At 46.8% G+C, this 21,794-nt stretch overlaps 1 protein-coding gene across 1 annotated transcript; it reads left to right on the forward strand.

Moving 5' to 3' along the window:
- The first annotated feature begins 25 nt into the window (after positions 1–25).
- Positions 26–21,735, forward strand: LOC139349582 (vesicle-fusing ATPase-like). The gene is made up of 22 exons (XM_070990505.1): positions 26–144; positions 3,050–3,135; positions 3,269–3,365; positions 4,145–4,184; positions 6,097–6,263; positions 6,430–6,537; positions 6,638–6,713; positions 7,231–7,386; positions 9,246–9,445; positions 10,843–11,008; positions 11,145–11,219; positions 11,470–11,657; positions 12,514–12,609; positions 12,856–13,012; positions 13,093–13,226; positions 13,338–13,404; positions 13,506–13,585; positions 15,126–15,260; positions 15,524–15,637; positions 19,252–19,307; positions 19,417–19,487; positions 20,541–21,735. Exons 1-21 carry the CDS (start codon positions 133–135, stop codon positions 19,445–19,447), a joined length of 2,241 nt encoding a protein of 746 aa, XP_070846606.1. The 5' UTR covers positions 26–132; the 3' UTR covers positions 19,448–19,487; positions 20,541–21,735.
- Positions 21,736–21,794: the final 59 nt, after the last annotated feature.

Raw genomic sequence — 21,794 nt, forward strand, 5'->3', positions numbered from 1 at the left:
GCGTGATGACATCACAGTACGTCCGGAGCGCCCGCCTCTGGGCACGTCACTTTCTCGTCTCTGCAGTTGTTCTGACAGCGGGGCGTTTATGCTGAATTGCACTTGAACAGCGGCAAAAACAAAAAAACAAAGATGACCGCTCGGGTGAGTTTATTTGAAGCGAATATTAGAACTTAAACACAAGTACACCACGAACGGAAAACACGGAATACGAAACCTAACGCGTACTTAAAGGGCTAGAGGCTTTTTTCCACGTCAAGCGAGCCAACACAGCGCTAGCCTGTGTGGCAGAATCAGGTGTCATTCAAAACTTCGTAGGCAGCCCGGAAGAGGAATGGAGTATCTTATGACCACTCAGACTGAAGCTAGCATGTAGCACTGTAGCTAGCATGTAGTACAGTTACCTCTGCCGTACTGGGTTTGAGTTAAAATGTGTAACAGTTTGGGTGTTTTAGCCACAGGGTCGCTGAATTGTATAGTGTTACTGGCTTTTTGTATAAAATGCCGCGAAGGGCAGTTAAATAGCTCCAACGGCTAAATCAGTGATGGCTGTGAGTGGAAGTAAGGAAGTGTGGCAGCATTAAATGGATTTCAGGAACAAGAGGAACAGCCAGATAAACTGGACTGGTGTTGAATGCTCAGATAGCTCTTCATCCGTGGTTTATTATGGCCTTCAGTGTTTTCATAAATACCATATGCAGCTGGTTACAAATGCAGATTAGCTTAACAGAAAGGTCAGACTTTGGTAAATCAGCCGTTATTTTCATTTCCAGTTAAACCACAGATTATATCCTCGATAAATCAGATGATCATATTGTTTATAAAATATCAGAAAATAGTGAAAAATCTCCATCACAGTTTCCCAAAGCCAGCAGTCTGAAATCCAAAGATAATCAGTTTCAGTAATCATCATTTCGTCCGTCTGGGCATCAAAACAGCAGTTTCCTTTTCAGCGTACGGTAATGAGAGAGTTGCCCTGGTTATTAGATACTGAGAGCTTTCTGTACCTCATTTACACTTTGCATCTGAGCTGATTACACGATGACTGCATCCATCCATAGGGTTGAAATCCTACAGAAACACACCTGAAATGTCACGGATATGATATCACAAATCATCAGAAAGCGACTGAAGTTAAATCCTCTGGTTTCTGTGTTTTTGCTCTCTCTTGCGTTGTCCTCCAGCAGGCTGTATCATCTGTGTCAGCCTAAAAATGATGCGTTCAGAGACGTGACCTCGGCCCACCAGGAGTCAGTCAGCTGTGATTATCAGACCATCAGAGAGGCTGCGCTCAGCCCAGATGCTCACATGCTTGAAATGGCTTAAGTTGAATGTTTTTGAGATGTGGGTCAGCGAATGATTCTCGCTTTGATGCATCTTAATGAGGTTATTGGAAAGAGAGCGGTCTTTTTCTTAGACAGTCTTAATTAGAGAGGGCTTTTCTGACACCTTTGACTGACAGCATCTTAGCGAGAGCTCCTGTTGAGCTGTTGATTTTAAAATGGGCCTGCAGACTTCTGTGACATGATGAGGACATCTGCCAAATGCAGTACACTGGATTTTATTTCTTTTTACCGCCTAGCCCGCAGTGGAAGGCAGTGAAACCTGATTTAAGACACAATAATGGCCGCTCTGCTTCATGGCATCTACTTCCTCCTCGTAAGCGTGTACAGTTCTGCTTTGTTGGCGGTTTGACGCAGCTCTTACTGTCACTGAATTGCAGATTAAGATTACAAGATTACATTTGCCCAAGGACTTCGATCTGTTGCTAAAATGAACAGTTGTGGAGTTTGGCTGATTTTGTCCTCATTGACTCACATTTGCTAACAGCTTCTTAGTTCGATCTACATTGTGACTAATGAGACCAGATGAAATGCGGCTCTGCTTGACTGGGACTTGAGCTGATGCTTCATCACAGGGGTTGGTCATGTTGCTGCTTCATGGGGACGCCGGATCAGCCAGCCAGTAGCTGATAGTGTGGGATAGACTGGAGTCGCTCAGCGTGAGGCTGTCGTACTCTGGGAAGATGCGTCTCAGCGAAGAGCAGTGATGGATGGCTTTCCTCTCAGTGTAATGATGTTCAAGCCCCGAGCATCCAGTTTCCCGCTCTCATCTCCTCTTAAGTAGCTTTGGGGTCGTTAAAACCGTCTTCTCCCACACTTCTTCCACACATCATGTATTCTGTGTGTGGTTCTTCTTTGTGTGGCGACACCGTTCCATCAAATGGAAGTGTTCAAAATGGCTCATGCATTATTTTATAGACTTTTTCAGCCTGAAATATTTGGTATCTTTGGAAAGTTTAGGAACTGTATCAGAATTGAAAGTAAGTTCTTTGGGTTTGAGCGATAGTCGGCTGCATAGCATGACGACTTGCAGCAAGGAGGTCACAGAATAGGAGGATGTCGCTGAAGCTGAGACATTGCTGGCCTTAAACATGAAGGAATGGTTCTCAGCTAAGCAGAGCTATCTTTGAAAGAGTCAGTATGAATCCAACAAGGCCGCAGTGTGCAGCACGTAATCCATCACACTGTATGAGAAAGACGGCAGAGCAGGAACCTCTGCAGCACGGCCTCATGTGTGAACCTTTTGTGTTTGACAGTAATGTACTCACGTTTCACATCAGCTGTCTGATGAAACTCACACAGTCAGCCGCTGATCCTGACACCCAGATAATGCCGAGGCCTGGTTTTGCCTTACAGCCGTTCTGTTCCGCTGACACGGCCGCTGTAGATTTAAAGAATTTGTCTTGCAGAGGATAAACTTGATCCCTGCTTTTCAGAGCTCGCAGTCAGCTGCATAACGTATGTCTAACCTTTAAGACTGCTTATGCAACTCCTTTTACGTAAAGGTGGAGGAACAGCTGAGCTTAACAACTACAGTCATATTCCTAAACGATCATGCACAGCAAACGTTAGAAACTAGTGAATAATCAACTGAAATCACTCCTCTCAGCACCTTCTGTTCTGGGAGGTTTCAGAGGAAAAACACAGCGTCCTGGTTGTAAATGACATCATTTCACCGTTTGCATTTTCCTCTGCTCTCTTTTCAGATTATGCAAGCGGCTCGATGCCCGACGGACGAGCTGTCGTTGACCAACTGTGCCGTCATCAATGAGAAGGAGCCACAGTTTGAACAGTGAGTGGGACTTCCTGTCACAGGTGTACCTGTGCATCACACAGTAGTCTGCCTCTGTCTGCGTGAGGAAGAGCAGTAACATTTCTGACACTTAATCCTGTCCTCTGTGTCCAAACTGTCCCTCTCACTGCAGACACGTGACCGTCCGCAATTTAACCCACAAGTACGTGTTCACCTTGAAGACGCATCCCAGCGTTAACCCCGGGACCATCGCCTTCAGCCTGCCGCAGGTAGGTCGCTCCTGTGCACCTGTTTTCTGCAGACAGCATCAACAGTGATTGATCTTGGGAGGAAGATGATTTCTTTTGGCAAACGTAGCGAACAATTACCCTTCAAGCATGATGTTTCTTCCTGTATTTTCTGTCGAATACATTTATTTAACAGGCGGTATTTGTGTTTTTTCTCGACAAAGCAGCGTTTTTTTAAGACCTGGGTAGCAGTGTGTGAGCTGAAGGCGAGATGCCCTCTAAGAAATGTCATGCGTTAACTGTCTGTGGGCTCTTTGCATGCACGGACCTCTTTGTTTGTCTCAATCTGTCTGTCCCTGCTTTCTCCTCCTTTGCCTTGCCTGTCTCTGCCTGCTCTTCCTTCGTCTGTAAACTTGGCAGCCGCAGCGGCACACAGGTACTACTGTAACCTCCTGAACACGCTCTTATTTTACCACAAGACTTCATTAGATAGTATCTGTGGGTTGATGGGCTCATGTTTGATGGCTGCCGTCATGGGCCACCGTATCAAAAGCAAAGGACTAACTGTTAGACAGGCTAAGTGAATATCTGAATGATGCTTCTTAGCGTTGTGAAATAAGACTGCATTGCAGGAGCGTTGCACTGATGTCTCTGTGAGGTGTGTTGTTAGCCGTCCTTTGTCTGATAACTGTGTCCTTGTGGAAAATGTAATTACCTTGTTGTCGGTAATCAGTTACCATTTCCCATTGCAATCAAGTGTCCTGATACAAAAGGAAATGATGCCACGTGGAACTAAAACACTCACATCTTTTCCTTTGCAGAGAAAATGGGCCGGCCTCTCGATTGGACAGGAGATTGAAGGTAAGCTTCGTGTTTGACTGGTGATTTTCTAGACGTTGAATTGTGTGTGTGTCCAAAGCCTGATGTGTCCTCTTCCTCTGCGTCATAGAGCTCCATGTTCAGTGAACCAAGAACACACTCTGCACTTTATTTTGACTCAATATGTGCTGCTGGAAAATGATGAAAATAGACCCCAACGAACGCATGTTTACTGCTGTTTGAGTAACGTTTGATTCTAAACTACAGCGAGCAGCTATTTTAGGTTTTTTTTTTTACATTTAATGTCCTCAGTTGGCAGGAATGGGCTCGGGGCTGGGAGCCAAAGATAAATCAAAGTCAAAGTATTGAGACTGCCTCTCACTAAGCGATGAACAATAGAAAAATATTAAAGTGGAAACAGACAAATTTTCAGCCCCTCCAGCGTTCTCAAGCGGGTCGCTTTCCGTTTCCATGAAGAAACGATCTGAAAATGAAAGACAGGAAAGAAGCACGTTCACTGCAGAGGTGAAGAGAAGCTGTCGTGATCGTGGACTGATTGCACAGTCTGAGTGTTGCAGCAGATTGATCGATGAGCTGATATTGATTATGCATCCGTGACACCTGAAGACAGTTCAAAGAGCCTCTTCAGCTCCGCAGCGCCTCACGTTTGTCGCCAGCTGTGCAGATGTCTGGTTGTTTCTGGACATTCTTTCAGCCTTTTGTCATGACTGCCATTAATTTGCCATCTATTGATCAGCAATGCTTGACAGTCCTTCTTCTCTCTGACTCCACCGGTGGAAATTTTATATCCTTCAACATCACATCTGAGCTTCAGACTTTGATGGATCTGTGCAGCTTCCATGTAACAAACTTTAAAGGCTGCCAGGAGAACATGTCACTGTGCCAACTTCAGAGGCCGTATCATGCAGATTATGAGTTATACTGGGGGGTTGGGGGGGTTTAGCTGTGATTTAGGTGTCATAAAGGGTGGAGGGAACACACACAGCACAGGGAGACAGGGTGGTGTCACTCTCAGAGGCTGGCCAGCATCCAGAGACCGAGGAGGCCTCTTCTTTGATGAAACGTTTCGCTCGGCTCCCTGAGGCCAAGGCATGCCCAAGATGATGATGGGCGCTATTATGATACTGTCTGCATACGAGGAGGGAAAAGGAGGAATGAAAATATAATCCACTGAGCCAAAGAATGAGTAAGCCTTCATCTTTCTTGAGAGAAAACAGCAAAGCCTTGGCTCCTTTTTTTCATTTGATCAAAGGAATATTCTGCCTCCTTCTGTTGAAATCAGCCATAAAACAATATTGGAACAATTACAGTCATTTCCATCATGGATCATCATGGATTAAGCCCTGCGTCCTGGTAATCACCTGCACCAGTGAAAATATCTGCAAGAGAGCCGCTTACAGTGTGTCTCATTTCTATAATGAGGCATTAGCAGCAGTTTGGAGACATGTAGACCACAAGTAACATCAGATTGAGGAACTGTTTGATTAGAGCTGCCTGCTGACAAAGCTTTCTGAAGCACTGACTCACCGAAGCAGCCGTGCTGTTTCAAAGCATTTGTTCGAGTCAGAAATGGCGACATCTGCTGGTCAAATCTTCAGTATTGCATTCGCATGGTTGGATCACCACGACGGAACAGGATGGACGTGGTTTTTACTGCTTCAGTCATGTTGTTTGGGCTTGCACAGCTCTGTGTTCGATGCTGAGGCAGGTCGACGGGAGCGCCCGGTGTTCAAAACCAGGGTGGCATCCAAACCTGCTGCTGCGTCACTTCAGCTTTGAATGGTCGATGTTATGTTCAGCTGCCAGCTTTGAGCGTGACGTCAGCAGTATTCAGTTATTACATCATGTTCAAATGGTTCATTTAAGGGCAGAGAAGAAGACATGAGATGCTGTTGTCCAAACTTTAAACCTGTCGTTTTCTCCCTCGTTATAGTAACAAACTACAAGTTCGACAAGTCCAAACAGTGTGTAAGCGCCATGACAGTGGAAATTGACTTCCTGCAGAAGAAGAATGCCGACAGCAACCCGTACAACTCGGACAACATGGCCAGCGAGTTCATCCAGCACTTCAACAACCAGGCCTTCAGCATCGGCCAGCAGGTGCTTCAGGCTCCTCAGGGGTTTAACAGTGTGCCGGTCTAAACATTCACAAGCTGAGTCCATTAAGTCAAGTCCACGCGATGTCCCCTCATGCTCGTTCCATTTGTCTGGAGAAATCGAAGGTTTCTCTGCCTTTATCTCACACATTTGGCTTTGCTTCCTGCAGCTGGTGTTCAGTTTCTGTGATAAGCTGTTCGGCTTGCTGATAAAGGACATTGAGGCCATGGACCCCAGCATCCTAAAGGGAGAACATGCCTCTGGCAAGAAGCAGAAGGTACCTGGAGGACAATCTGTCACCGTCCCATCATGCTCTTCTGTACTGCTCGTTGTACTGTGTCCTGAGCGATTGGCATCTTTTTTGTTTCTCTCCCCAGATTGAAATCGGTTTGTTGCTGGCGAACAGTCAGGTGATCTTTGAGAAGTCAGAGAGCTCGTCCATGACTCTGGTCGGTGAGTGTCGACAGTGCAGGTGACAGATAGTGAGCTGCTAAAACCTCTGCGAACCTCACACTTACTCTGCAAAGAAAAGTACGTTTTTACATTCAATGCCTGCAGGACAATTCTCCGTAAAACCACAAGGGGGCACACTTGACACATTTTGCCATGGCTCGCTCACTCGCTCTCTCTCGCTCTCTCTCTCATATTGTTGGCAGTGGTTTAATATTTAAGTCCATCTGTGCCGGCGGCCGCCTGACGGCAGGTTCACCTTCATAACAAGGTTTAAATGTGCTCTGCTTACATGAACGTTGTCATCGTTTATTTATCACATCGTTCAGAAACAAAACAAACTCGTTCAGTGCACCACATTCATTTCACTGCAGCATTTTGGGACTTAGAATAACTCCTGCAAGAGTCTCTGATAGCTGCCATTAAAGAAACATAATTAAAAAGTGCACATAAGAGTAGATGAAAGTGCTTTTTCAGTAAATAATCCCAAACTTTGTCTGTTTTTGTCTGACCCCTTCAGGGAAATCCAAGACCCGAGAGTCTCGCCAGTCCATCATCAGCCCAGACTGGAACTTTGAGAAGATGGGTATCGGCGGCCTTGATAAGGAGTTTTCTGACATCTTCCGCAGAGCCTTCGCCTCCAGAGTCTTCCCTCCAGACATAGTAGAACAGATGGGTGAGTTTCCCTCTTTGTCTTTATCCCTCCATCACTTATTCATGTGTTTGTGCGTTTTTATGATGTCTCGCTGCAAGTCAGATGATGATTTCATACTGTAAGATTGTCTGTGTGGTTTTCATATGCAGATGTTCTCTCTGCTCCTGCTTCAGTGCCCAACAGTCATTCAGCTTCAGGGTTGACTCATTTTAACATGGACAGGTGCACCTGGTGGTGTCCTCTGGTTTGATTGGTGTCTGCTAATTTCATGATGCCACATCCCTGAAAAGTCCATCAACCAAAACAAAACACACAAACAAAAGTTTTCCTTTCAGTGTAATTAGCATGAGGTCTGCTGTCTCTTACATGGAGCTTGTGTTTAATCCCTGAATCAACATTAGTGCAAACAAAACTTTGAGTACTTCCTTTGAGGAATGTATCACAGCCACAGTGAACAGTTAGCAGGCGAGGCAGCGTCCTCCCGCGGAGCCTCGGCAGGGACTAAAAGCCCTGACGGTGATCCCTGCGCACACTCATTAATGGATCTCTGACAGCTGTCAGATTACGATGATGACTCACTTTGCAAAGGACAGCAGCTCATTGTAATGAAAGCCATCAGGTAGACCTCTCTGTGACTCATACACAAAACCTTCCCTTCCCACACACATGTGCATGCAATCAGTCCTAATCCTTGCTCCCAGACCTAGAAGTCTTGTGAAAACCTGTTAGAAGGACCTCTGAGCTTGGCAGACGCACTCATTGCTTAAATGTGGTCCAAATAGACGCTCTGTAGCGGCAGCGCTCGAGGCCTGTGGCGGCGTCCGGCAGCGTGTGAGCTGACCTTTAGCCGGGCGGTTGTGTGCAGGAATCGGCCTTTGGCTGCAGCCAGCTGGCTGCTGTAATGAGATGGCATGCCCAGATAGAGCATCCAGTTAAAGGTGAAGCTGTAATTGGCAGGCGTGGGGAGCCGGGGGAGCAGGTGCTGACAGGGAGGCGCTGTGCATGTGCACGTCTCATGTTTTGTGTGTGCGTTGGAGCAAAAGTCTGAAAGTTTCACCTTTGCTCCTGGAGAGGTGAAGCAGACAGACAGAAGCCTCAGCGCTTTCCCTCCAAACACAACACAGCCACATAACTTTTCCCAGCCCCCTACCTGTCATTCAGCAGGCCCAAATGGCAGCTCAGATGCTTATCAGGGGCCTCTCAATTAGCCTGGGCTAAATGTCATTAAGCAGGTGCAAAAGGCCATTAAAAGGGCCACACTGTGGACGTGGATGAGCGGGGAGCTCGCGGCGCCCATCGTTATGGATGAGGAGTAAAAACAAAAATCAGAACCCGACTTTTCAGCTCGGCCTCAAATCAACAGTCTGGACAGTGACATCGAAAAATGAAAAACTGCTTCCTGTCGCCGAGTCGCTGAGTGACACGTCCAGCTGCATGTGAAGTAAACAGCACTCGTTAGCTACAGCCTCACTCCGGTTTGTGTGAGTGAGACAGTGAAGAGACACACTGCAGTTCATCTCCATAGACAGATATCTGCATATGAATGCTGCTAAATTAAATTAAAGCTAATAGAAGCTAAATCGTCATCTGATGACAGGCGATGGGTTCCAGGACTGCATTTCCAGCTCTTTGGCTCTCCTCACAGACTGTTCACCTGCACACATCTGATGAATGCTTAAATGTGATTGGTCAATACTACTACTCGTGTAGATATCTGTGTATAGAGATTATATGTTACACAGCTACGGCTAATAGTAAACCAGTGAGTGGGTTAAAAGTAAAGATCTGAGCTTTATCTGCTGTGTAGAAGTTCCTTGCTGAAAAAAACGAGCAGCCTGAGCTCAGCTGGACTCCTGCCCCCCCCCCACGTCTGTCTGCAGGCTGTAAGCATGTGAAGGGAATCCTGCTGTACGGACCCCCGGGCTGCGGTAAAACCCTGATGGCACGACAGATAGGCAAGATGCTGAAGGCCCGGGAGCCAAAGATCGTCAACGGCCCCGAGATCCTCAACAAGTACGTCGGAGAGTCCGAGGCCAACATCAGGAAGCTGTTTGCAGACGCAGAGGACGAACAGAAGAGGGTGAGGGAGGACACGTTACAGTCCATACGAGCTCTCACAAGAGTTTTATAAGACAGAAAATCACACACACGCAGCAAAAAACGACCCCGCTTCCACACACACACACACACACACACACACACACACACATTACCTGCAGCTTTGCAGAGCGTGTTATGTACACAGTCAGTGCGCTCGCAGGGATCAGCGTCCTCCCATTATGAAACACAGATCAGCATTTCATCAGTCTGAATAGAAGAAACTCATTTCTCCAGGAGTGGAGAGATCTGCCCTTTAGACAGACAGAGCTGTAATAACTCTGTGTGTGTGTGTGTGTGTGTGTGTGTGTGTGTGTGTGTGTGTGTGTGTGTGTGTGTGTGTGTGTGTGTGTGTGTGTGTGTGTGTGTGTGTGTGTGTGTGTGTGTGTGTGTGTGTGTGTGTGTGTGTGTGTGTGTGGACAGAGTACAGTGTGCAGTCATGGTTGTTTTGGATGGTCAGCATCAAGCCTCACTCTTCACCACCTAATGAGGGGCTGGGCTCTCTTTGACCTCCTATTACACCCCCCTCCACACACACGCACACACACACCGTCCAGTGTGTAATAAGGACAGCTCCACACCTGCTTTAAATGCTACGTCTGAGACTGACAGGTCTGTAGATGGAGGGATAACCCCCCACCCTGCTGCTCCCTCTCTTCTTCCATCTGTCTCCCTGTTGAGGTCAGCACTGACAGAAAGACGCCAGCAGTGTCTCTGTCGTCTTCACGTGGTTTTTTTGTGTTACGTTGAGTTTGGGGTAGTGTGTGTATAATCATTAGAAGTTTTCACTTTCAAAATTAATTAATTTGTTGTAATTTAATGACTTCACAAGGCCACGAGCTACATCAGGGGTCCTAATTATTTTCATGTTCAGCTCCCCACTCGTCTAGTTCAATAAATTTATTACATACAGGTCAGGATGCTGCCCCTCGAAGTAAACTCAGACTCAAGTCTTCTAAAACTTTATTCAAAGATGCAAAATATAAAATTAAATTTCTCAAGGGAATAATTCGCAGATTGTCAGGCTTTGTGGCCTTCCTTACCCCAAAAACAAGCCAATTATGATACAGTAAGACCTTGAAAAGCACAGAAAAATCGTCTTAAATTGATGCTCGCACACTTGAGGAAGACATGTCCTGAATGTATAAGCAACAAATATAAAAATGCATGTAAATATTGTGTTTTTAAGGAAATAAGTTTCACGCCACCATCGGATGCAAAATCACTTTTTCAAGCTCAGTGTGAAACCTGAAGAAATCTGTTGGTGTCATGCAGGACGAACTGGCCTCATTACACGTGTAAGCAGATCACATAGGACGCTGGTAGACAGCATCTACTAACAGGCGGTCTTCATGTCCTCCTCGCCTCTCTTCTGAACAGCTGGGTGCCAACAGCGGCCTTCACATCATCATCTTTGACGAGATCGATGCGATCTGTAAACAGCGTGGCAGCATGGCAGGCAGCACAGGAGTCCACGACACCGTGGTCAACCAGCTGCTGTCCAAGATCGACGGCGTGGAGCAGCTCAACAACATCCTGGTCATAGGTGCTCACACACACACACACACACACACACACACACACACTTTCTCCCTCCAGTCACTGTAGCTCTCTGAACATCTGCCCTCTAACTCCTCTGCTGTCTCGTCTTTCCGCTATCTGTCCATCTGTCCCCCCCTCAGGTATGACCAACAGGCCCGACCTGATCGATGAGGCCTTGTTGAGGCCAGGAAGGCTGGAAGTGAAGATGGAGATTGGTAAGAAGAGAAGAAGTCACTCATGAGGTTTCACAGTGCTGTCATCTCCATGTAGTTTATCTCAGTGGGAATTAAAACTATTAAAGACAGCAGAGAACTTTGTCTTCAAACCAGTGAGCCTTTAAAAGAGGCACTGATCAATGCCAGTGTCATCCATTGCTCACATTCATTAGCAGAGTGAATGTAAGTAGCCTCCCCTGCGCCAGAGGCCACAGTCAAACTGTCCCTTATGTCCCCTCTCTTCCTCCAGGCTTACCGGACGAGAAGGGCCGAATTCAGATCCTCCACATCCACACAGCGAAGATGCGTCAGCACGAGCTGCTGTCCGCCGACGTCGACATCAAGGAGCTGGCCGTGGAGACGAAGAACTACAGCGGTGCCGAGCTGGAGGGCCTGGTCAGGGCTGCACAGTCCACTGCCATGAACAGGCATATCAAGGTGAGAGTCCTCAGGGGACGTTTGGCATTTTACTGCTCACACTGATACTCTGAGTGTGTGTGTGTGTGTGTGTGTGTGTGTGTGTGTGTGTGTGTGTGTGTGTGTGTGTTCACCATCCACCACTCTGTTTCTTTAGTTTTCAGTCTAAAAACATCAGTAAAGAAAATGCCCCTCACAATCTGTCAGAGTGGCCTTCAGGTTGTTCATATCTGACCAGCAGTGCAAATATATTCAAGTCAGACTGATAGAAAACAGAAAACTAGCAGATCTTCAGATGTGAGAGGTCACAGTCAGTCAATGCGATGAAATGTGTCTGTGAATCACTGGAGAGATGTGTTGTGCTGCTCAGTCAAGCAGCAGGCCACACACCTGGTGGGCATGGTGCACTAATGTACACTCCCGCTTTAACTAGCCTCCCAGGTGCGTGCGTGCGTGCGTGCGTGCGTGCGTGCGTGCGTACGTGCGTGTCCTCCCTCTCTTAAGTGTTTTATCAGGTGCGCAGCCTCAAATCTGTGCCGCTCGGTGGGACGCACGGTTAAGGTGAAACTCTCATCTGTTAAGTGTTCTGCCCCCACAGACAGCAGCAGATATTAAAGGGTGATGATAAACGACAGACGGGGGGCCTGACACTCGTCTTCACTCCTCTGAACACTTACCTTCCTCCTCCTCCTCCTCCTCCTCCTCTCGGCCTGACCTTTCTGCTCTGAGGGAGCGTACTGTCTCCAGACTCACTGAGCAATCCGAATGTGCAATATTTGATGTAATGGATTTCATTAGCAGGAGTCATGGAGTTCATCCAGGAAGGAAGGTAGCTCATTACTTGCTGTCGCTCACCTTGTGCTCTGTGTGTTTGCAGGCCAGTAACACGGTGGAGGTAAACATTGAGACGGCAGAGAGGCTGCAGGTCAGCAGACTCGACTTCATGGCCTCGCTGAACAACGACATCAAGCCTGTGAGTTTCTCTACGTCACACTCTGAAATCTCCTTCCTTTGTCTCCTGCTGAATGCTGAAAGATTATATTTTAAAGAGCTTCTGGAGTGCAGTTGATCTGGTTTCACTGGATTTTAAGAGGAGCTAATTCAGATATAAACAGGAACACATCCCAAATATTCTGGTAAACAGAAAGCAGGTGACAGACAAACAAACAAACCACCCACATGTCACATTCACGCCTCGTCACTTCTCTTTCCTGTGCAGGCGTTCGGGACCAATCAGGAGGACTACGCCAGCTACATCATGAACGGGATAATCCGATGGGGCGACCCGGTGTCGGCGGTCCTGGAGGACGGCGAGCTGCTGGTGCAGCAGACGAAGAACAGCGACCGCACGCCGCTGGTGTCTGTGCTGCTGGAGGGTAGGACTCGCTAACCTGCTGCACCTCGAACTGTTTGAGTTATTACAAAAAGCTGATTGGTGATCGATCCCCTCCCTCAGGCCCACCCAACAGCGGGAAAACAGCGCTGGCTGCTAAGATCTCCGAAGACTCCCAGTTCCCCTTTATCAAGATCTGCTCCCCGGACAAGATGATCGGACACTCCGAGATCGCCAAATGCCAAGCCATCAAAAAGGTGAAAGTCTGCTCGTTCTGTAGAGAGTCCTGAAAGGTCCTGAATGAAGCGACACGTGTGCCGCTGTTTGCTCTGATCTGGATCTGTTTGCTCTTTCGTTCCCTGTCGCAGATCTTTGAAGATGCCTACAAGTCCCAGCTGAGCTGTGTGGTCGTGGATGACATTGAACGTCTGTTAGGTGAGAATCACTGTGAATGAATGAATGAATGAATGAATGAATGAAAGTCTTTTTTTTATTTGGATGGGGATCAAATTGTGAATCCGCCTTTATCCCATCAGACTACGTCCCGATCGGGCCCCGTTTCTCCAACCTGGTGTTACAAGCGTTGCTGGTGCTGCTGAAGAAGCCTCCTCCAAAGGTAACCGACGCTCTGTTGTGCTTTTCATTTGTGGCCCTCGCTGCTGGGCTGCTAGTCCGAGGGTGGCAGAAAGAGGGCAGCAGATCCTACGGATGCCAGTGCAGAGTCTTGTGAGGAATTGTTGGAGGTCTCTGGCTGCCATGGGCATGTGTGAGCGGCTGTGTGTGAGTGTATGGTTGTTAGCGAGGGTTTTGGTCCAGGCCTGTTGTGCTCACGGTGAATGGTGGAGGTAGAGACCCATTTCTCATCGTTTCTTTGCCTGTAGTTTGTGTGTGTGTGTGTGTGTGTGTGTGTGTGTGTGTGTGTGTGTGTGTGTGTGTGTGTGTGTGTCTGTTGTTGATGGGTTTGTGAATGAGAGTATAGCCCCACTATATGGCTGCATGTGCATGAGAAGTGGCGCGGGGCCTGCTGTTGAATGCCTGGCTGCAGTGCTCCTCTGGGGTTGTAAAGCGCTGAGCCCAGCGGGGTGCCTGGGGCCGGGGGAGGCCAGGGGGACGGGGAGGAGAATGGGCTCTGTGAGAGAGCCAGGACCTGGCAGCACCGCCGCCTGTGTGGCACCTCATCTGCATGCAGCATCACAACCCCCCACGCCATGGGGGGGCAGCCGGCAGCCATAATCCCCCTGTCTACTCGCCACTCCTCTGCCTCTCCTCCTTCGTCTTCTTCTGCTGGTCCTTCTCCAGCTCATCGGCTTAGTGGAGCTAAATTTCTTTCGCTTCTCTTCTTTCTTCTCTGCTCATGTTTGTCTTCTCTGCCGTTGTCTTCTGTTGTTTTCGGTCCTGTTGTCCTCTCTTCTCCGCTCTGCTCTTATTTTCTCTTCCCGACGCTCTTGCCATGACTTAAGGCCCTCATATGCTGTCAGCCTTCATGTGGGACAGCCCAAAATCTGGAGAGAAATGTGGAGAAATCTGGGGGTCCTATACGTCCACCAAGGCTGTGATTCACCAGCGTTCATCGCACATGCCGTGTCTCCAAACTAACATCGAACAGTCTGACACGGTGTGTCTGTGCCTTCAAATGAACATGGAAAATCCACCATCCATGTGGCCCAATCTCCATTTCTACCCATGATTTTAACATTTATTAACATAAAAAAACAAGAAAAAACCAAAATACATCCATTCAGTTTGATCAGCTAAGCTCTATCGCGGTCGTCTTCGCTGTTCTGGCTTCTGAGTAATGTCCATTTTCTTCCATCTGTGCTTCCTGCAGTCCAAGTGTCAGTTTTTCCATCATGTGGATTTCCTCTGTTATCTCTGTCCATTGTTCCTGAGCAGAGGCTTCTCAAGGCTTTTCTTAAAGCTGTTAACAGTATTTTGACCAGATATCAGTCCCAAACCTTCAGCAGAATTTACATCGCACAGATAAGAGCAGCATGCAGCTCATAGAGATGTCTCTGTTCATAATCAGGCGACAGTCATAATGTTTAATCTCCTCGTCGTCAGCCGGAGCTGTGACTCCCCTGTGGCTCTGAAGGAGAATATGAGCAAACGATTGGTTGAGTGAGCCGGTTAGAGTCTGAAGTCTGCGCCTCTTTCAGGGCCGTAAGCTGCTGATCATCGGCACCACGAGTCGTAAGGACGTCCTGCAGGAAATGGAGATGCTGGACGCTTTCAGCACAACCATCCACATTCCCAACATCTCGAGGGGAGAGCAGCTGGTCGAGGCCCTGGAGGTAACATGCACACACACACACACACACACACACACACACACACACACACACACACACACACACACACACACACACACACACACACACACCCTTACACACAGTATATCAGCCTCAGGAAGGAAGACTTTGCCACCTGATCAGCACTTAAGTCTAACTCTAAATCGCTGTTTTCAGACTGACCTTTCCTCTGTCAGTGAAGGTGTTAAAGATGTTCTGTTCAGACCCTCGCTGAGTGCTCTCCATCCTTCCTCTCCTCCCCACAGCTGCTGGGCAGTTTCCAGGACGTGGAGCGAGCCAGCATAGCCAAAGCCGTGAAGGGCCAAAGTCTGTGGATCGGCATAAAAAAGCTGCTCATGCTGATTGAGATGTCCGTGCAGGTGAGAGGACTCGCTCTTTGCGTTCACGTTTTTTTAGCCGTGTTAACAGAATGCTAGCTGTCGGTATGTCGGTCCGTCAACTGCTTTGGTCCAGACTGAAATGTCTCAGCAACTATGGGATGGATCGCTGTGAAATGGAGAACATACATACATTCACGTTCCCGTCAGAGTTTGGTTTGTAAGGCAAGGTAAATTTATTTGTATAGCACAATTCATACACTAGGCAATTCAAAGTGCTTTACAGAAGCATAAAGATACATTAAAATCATAGAAAGAAAGAAAAGAAAGAAAGATTAGAAGAGAATATAAAAATAAAAATAAAATACAATTAAGGGAAAATTAAAAACAGAAGCCAGTAAAAAGAGATTTGCAGTGTTTATGACCAAATGTCTGCACAGCTAATAAGACTCCCATCATCCTCTGCTGCTGCATTTTGCGGCTGATTAGCAAATCTTAGCATGCTAACGTGCTAAACTAAAGGTGGTAAACAAGGTAAACATCAAATGTGCTAAACGTCAGCGTGTTAGCATCGTCAGTGTGAGCCTGTTAGCATGCTGACCGGCCGAATGCTAACAGCCGCTAGCCTGGCTGTAGCCTCTTAGCCTTGTTTCCACCTGACGTCAGAAATCTTCACATTTTTTCTGGCTATAAGATGCAGTCGTGGTTAACATAACGCTGATGCAACTCCACGTGGTGTCAGATGTCAGAAAGGTCGGGCAGGCGTGCGTGAGGCTAACATTTGAAGGCCGAGGAAAACTTGTCTTTCAGTAACTCACTCAACACTTCACATTTTTTATTGTGGAACACAAACCTCAAACTGGCTCAGCCTGTGTGTTATTGTTTTTCTAATAGTGCGGTCTGAGCTTGAGCACCCTGTCCCTCCTCTTCCTCGACATCTGGCCGGCATTCTCAACAGTCAACAGAATCTGTCTCCGTCACAAAGAGCTGTCATCCATTAGCTGGAATGAAAAACTGCGTGGCTTTGCCGATGATTTGTTGAGCTGAAGGATCCAGTACGCTTCTAGTTCACAGACCAGTCTCCAAACGGCTGAGACGCAGTACATTCATAGTTATGAAACCATGTTCTGCGACGCTTTCCAAGTAACGCTCACGTGTTCTGGATCAGATGGAAGCTCCTCGTAACAACAATCATACGCACTTTGTGGTTTCGATGTACCTACAATTTAGAGCAAATTCAATTAAGCTCAGTCATCAGAGGAACCTACACATATGGCAGGTTAGAAAAACATGTATGTGTACGTTAAACCCACCCAACTGTTGAAATGAAAACACAGATAATCGGCTTGTAGCAGATTCTTGGCTTCCTTTCAACACATCACTTGTACGTATGTAGATAAGCGCAGCAGGTACAAAGACGACCCACCTCTTCAAAAGCCTTCAGGAGCTTTGTGGGTTTTTTTTTTTTTTTTTTTGCACTTTTCTAATCGTCCCTGTTGAAATTGGTGCACTTATTTCTGATTGTCCTGTACCCAGATGATTTACGTGCAAAGCCTTGTAGAGGCCTTGACCCTGTCAGAGCACCGCAGTCATCAGTTTGACTGGAGAGACTGCAGAGAGTCAGCATCGGTCAGCCGTCACTTCCTCACATGCAGCGTTCTCAGTGACTTCAGTGGGAGCATAAACGCTGGTGGAGGCTTTCATTTTATCCGTTTTTTCATGCTTTCCTTTTTCACCTGCATGCACACACACCTGACATCGATGCATCACTCCAGTGGTCACAACTAAACTCCAACACTGTCTCATTTTGCATGCTCCACTCAGACTTAGCTCTCTGGTTTAGGGACTCTTGTTGCTGGTGAGCTAATGGCTAACACGTTAGCATCAATCTCAGCTAGCTCTCTGAGGCTCTTTTACTGACTTTTTGCAGCCTTATTTACTCCTCCTGGCATTTTCTTCTCATGATTGTTCATCATTTCCTCAGGTTATTGAAAAACCTCTGCGTAGCACGCTCGCTGAGGATATTAGCTTGATGCTATTTAGCTCCGTACTCTAATTATTTGTGGCGATTCAACAGAGATTGAATGACTCTTGCTGTAAAACTTAGATGTTTTTAATGTGACGGGTCTGAAGATGTACAAAAGAGTTTTTGTCAAATCTGAGAAATTTGGAAAGAGGAAGTCGTGTGGGGAGTGTAGTTGAGCAGTTAAGACGATATACTACAGAGCTATTTTAAATTACCATCAATGATATTCTGCACCTCTCTGCCTTTATAAAATGGGTGTACCAGAGCATAATTTGTGCTGGAAGCGTAAAAAGCATCTTTATCCATGCAGCGTGGACCCGTCCTCCCGATCTGCCTTTCTCTGCTTTGTCCCTCGCAGGCTTCGTTTCAGCTGTGGGGGTGATCCTCTGCGGCTGGAAAAGCCCAGTTAGCATGAATACAGAGAGCGGATGAAGCTAATGACAGAGAGCGCGTCATTTGACTTAATGATAGCCAACCGGCATTACTGCAAAGACTCATATTTGCTTGTCTGGAGTCAGTTTTTGTCTTTTCTAAAAGGAGAAAACATGGTGCACTTTGATTGACCACTAGTCCTCTTTAAAGCTTGACTTGTCAGGTGTGACTTTGGTTCCTGTTGCAGTACATTTGGGCCGTATGGGTGATGTGTTAGTTTCACAGCTGCTTCTTCTTCACTGCTCCTGACAGAACAATCTTCTGTTTCTTGCAGCAAACAGCAGCAGAAATTGACCTAAATCCAAATGTTGGCTGTTAAGTTTCTCCCCCTGACTGTGTGTCTGTGGTATGTTGATGATGTGTGCTGCCTGTTTGTTGAGGCTGGATGCTGTGTAATTGCTGTGGTATGCACAAATGCAGCCATGTTCTGCACCCCCCCGCACCCCCCATCCAAAGCCTGAAGTATGAACGCGTGTTTGCCGAGACATGCTGCGAGCAGCCGCAGAGCTGCGTTCACACATTCGTACTTATCTTTTTTCCTCCCATTCCAACGTTCCTGACTGCTCTCAAGTCTTAACTCCAGTAGCTACAGGCGATTCCAGACATACTGTAAGTTACTGCAGAGGCTGCCATTAATTTTACTTCCTCTCCCCCTCCCCTTCTCCTCCGTCCTGGTTGTCGGAGCTGAAGTGTGAGCTCCAGGACGGGCCGCCTTGCTTCTGAGCTTCAAATGAAACCAACTGTGTCAACCTGAGTCCATGCAGTAATCTCCTTTATCCAATCATGTGTCCAACCTTGCTCCATCCTCGTTGTGAACAACTGAGCCTTTCCAGGAAGCCCCTTTCATACCCAATCATGACACTATCACCTGTTACCAATCAACCTGTTTACCTGTGGAATGATCCAAATAGGTGTTTTTGGAGCGTTCCACATCTTTCCCAGTCACTGCATCAGATTCAGAATAAGCAGATATTTACAAAAATGAATGAAGCTGATGAGGAAAAGCATTAAACATATTGACTTTGTGCTGTTTTCAATTTAGTTTATGTCAAAACAGGATTAGAAAATGATCACGTTCTGTCTTATTTCTGTTTTCCACAGCGTCCAGACTTTGTAGAATCGGTGGTTTTACCCATTTTTAAACGTGAAGTTATTGCTGTATATGCATGTGTGCACTAAGAGTAATGTGTCTGTGTAGATGGATCCTGGCTACAGAGTCAGCAAGTTCCTGAGTCTCCTGAAGGATGAAGGAGCGTAAGTGTTCTGTTCCTGTTGACACGTCACTCTCTTAATTTAGCATGTTTGCCTGCTGATCGTCGTGTCAGGTGTGTTAATAAAGCTTGTTCTGTCTTTCTCCCTGCAGACTGGGTTCTGATAAGTTTGTGGCTATCTAGACTCAGAGGAGACACGTGTGAAAAGAGGCGTCCTTCAACGGTAAGACCGCAGCGCCTGCATCAGGCTACATGGTCACGTTTCCTGTGAGGGACGAGGCGAGAAAGTGTAGAAAGCTGTAAACTATCAATGCACTCAAAGTACAGTTTCTGACATGATATAGAAGTGATGTCCAACCACAGAGGAACAGCCGGATTAAAACGTGTTCGGCTTGAAAACATAAATGAATATTAAAAGTCACACCAAAGACACATTTATCTGCTTTCTTGTCAAGTGTTTGATGAGGAGATGAATACCACCCTCATGCAGTGTGAGACTGACAAGGTGTGTGTGTGATGGAGTCTAAAACCCGTAACACCGACGTGTCGTCTCTGCTCTGCCCGGATTAAAGCAACATGATAAAACGTGTTAATCAGTGAGCTTCAGAGGTGCAGGTTTGTTTACCTTCAGGCAGTCAGGCCAGCTGTTTCTCCCTCTTTCCATTTTTATGCTAAGCTACGCTCACCAGCTGCTAAGAAAGTAAACATTTCCCAAAATGTTGAACTCGTCCTTTAATTGTGTTTTCATCCCTGACATCTCTGGCTCTGTGTGTTCTGCTGTGAAGATCTTCTCCCGCTCAGCTGTGCGTGCACCTTTTAAAATGCAGGATGTGATTTGTTAAACTGTTCAAACAGAGTGAAGCTGTGGACGCTCTGCGGGTTAGATGCGGATGTCCACACGCTCAGACTCCCGTGTGGCCTTCCTCCTGATCCCAGCGGCTCTGATCTCAGTCTGTTAAACAGTAAATTATTGCGAACGTGCTTCTTCTCACATGTTGATAATGGCAAAGTTTCAGAGAGCAGTCCTCTTTTGAAAGTTATCTGGCTAACTTGCTAATCCTGCTGCGTGAAACCCGCGAGGAGAGGCTGCCCAGGCTGACGAACAACAAAAGCCTGAACAGCTTCTCAACTTCAACATCGCTGCCTCGGAGACTTACGGTATAGTTAGCGCGCGGCGTTCCTAAAAATAGGTCGACCAGACAGGTGCTCTCTTGTGGCAGCACGCCTCCTCTGCCTGCCTGTCTCTTCTCACTTTTATTTGTCTCTCTTCACTCAGTTGCTGAGGAACGGAAGCCTGAAAGAGGCTGGCAGGAGGAAGCGAGCGAGAGATAGTTTCCATCTCTCCCTCTGCATCCTTCGCTTCCATCCCTGAAGCTCTGAGCGCTTCTCTCTGCACTGCAGGCAGCCTCCTCCTCCTCCTCCTCCTCCTCTTCTTCAGTGCCACGCGAACATGTAAAATAAGAGACCTGAGCGGTGTTTGTTGTATCTGTGTATACTGCATTTCCTGAAGACTGTAATCTCTGTGATGCCCCCAGCACTCCACTGGGATTTTGTATAGAAAAGAGGCAAAGATCCGTAGATGTGCATGCACGAACACTAGTCACACCGCTGCTGCTTCACATCGGCCTGATCTGATCATTCCAGGACGTGGTGCCTCCTTAAAGATCTCACTCTGCTCTTATTATGTTGTGTACTTGCCTTTTTCTGACCTTTTTATGTTTTGAATAAATTAATTCTATTACTAACAAGAAACTGTGGAATTAATGAGACGAATGACCACCAAACATTATGACTGACCTCAGGCCGGGGGGCTCGTAAAGATGTGCTTCAGTGCAGACGTTGGGGTGTCCAGTTCGTCCAAAAACCTGTTTACCGCAGTCCCACCACGTGTTTTCATTATCAGATGTTCTCCTCATAATTACGGCATGTTGAAATCAGAAGGAACTGTCTTATGATTATGATGTGGCGTAATTATCTCCTAATTATGGAAAAATGTGGCATCTCATAATGAAATGAACCTACTTAGACGTTTGCGGTTAACCTCCACAGCATCGATGTTGTGCAATCGCAGCGCAGCTCGACGAGAGAACGCAGTCAGCCGTTTATGAAGCAGCCGCTGCAGCGTGTGTGGGCTACTGTGCAGCTAATCAGAATATAATTAGAAAGTAAAAAACAAGCCTCCCTCACGACCACGCTGCACGTGGGATTCTGTTGCTACAACACGAGTTAAATCAGAGATAGGAATGACGAGCTGCTCTCCTTTCTGTTTGTGATGATGAAGATTTATGGACGTTCATCCCTTTATTACTACGTTATTACAATAAAAGTGGGTCAAGTGAAAAATGGATCTCATCTGCTGTTATTTAGCATGTCTTGTATGTTTTTGATGATTAATCTTATGTATTCATGCTTCATTTTCCAACAGCTGTTTTGAAGGCAAATTTTATTTTCTTATTGCTAATAAATCCCATGAAGAGACCAAAAGCGTGTCGCTCTGTCCCTGAACACACGTCAGGTTTTCTACAAAGGC

This window comes from Chaetodon trifascialis, chromosome 21 (genome assembly GCF_039877785.1).
Source record: "Chaetodon trifascialis isolate fChaTrf1 chromosome 21, fChaTrf1.hap1, whole genome shotgun sequence".
In the NCBI taxonomy this organism is placed as follows: Eukaryota; Metazoa; Chordata; class Actinopteri; order Chaetodontiformes; family Chaetodontidae; genus Chaetodon; species Chaetodon trifascialis.

Bases quoted from the DNA above. Each gene is read 5' to 3' on its own strand.
- LOC139349582 (XM_070990505.1), top strand. The intron at 6,538-6,637 runs GTACCTGGAGGA...TTCTCTCCCCAG, and splicing joins CCTCTGGCAAGAAGCAGAAG to ATTGAAATCGGTTTGTTGCT. The intron at 13,405-13,505 runs GTGAGAATCACT...TTATCCCATCAG, and splicing joins TGACATTGAACGTCTGTTAG to ACTACGTCCCGATCGGGCCC.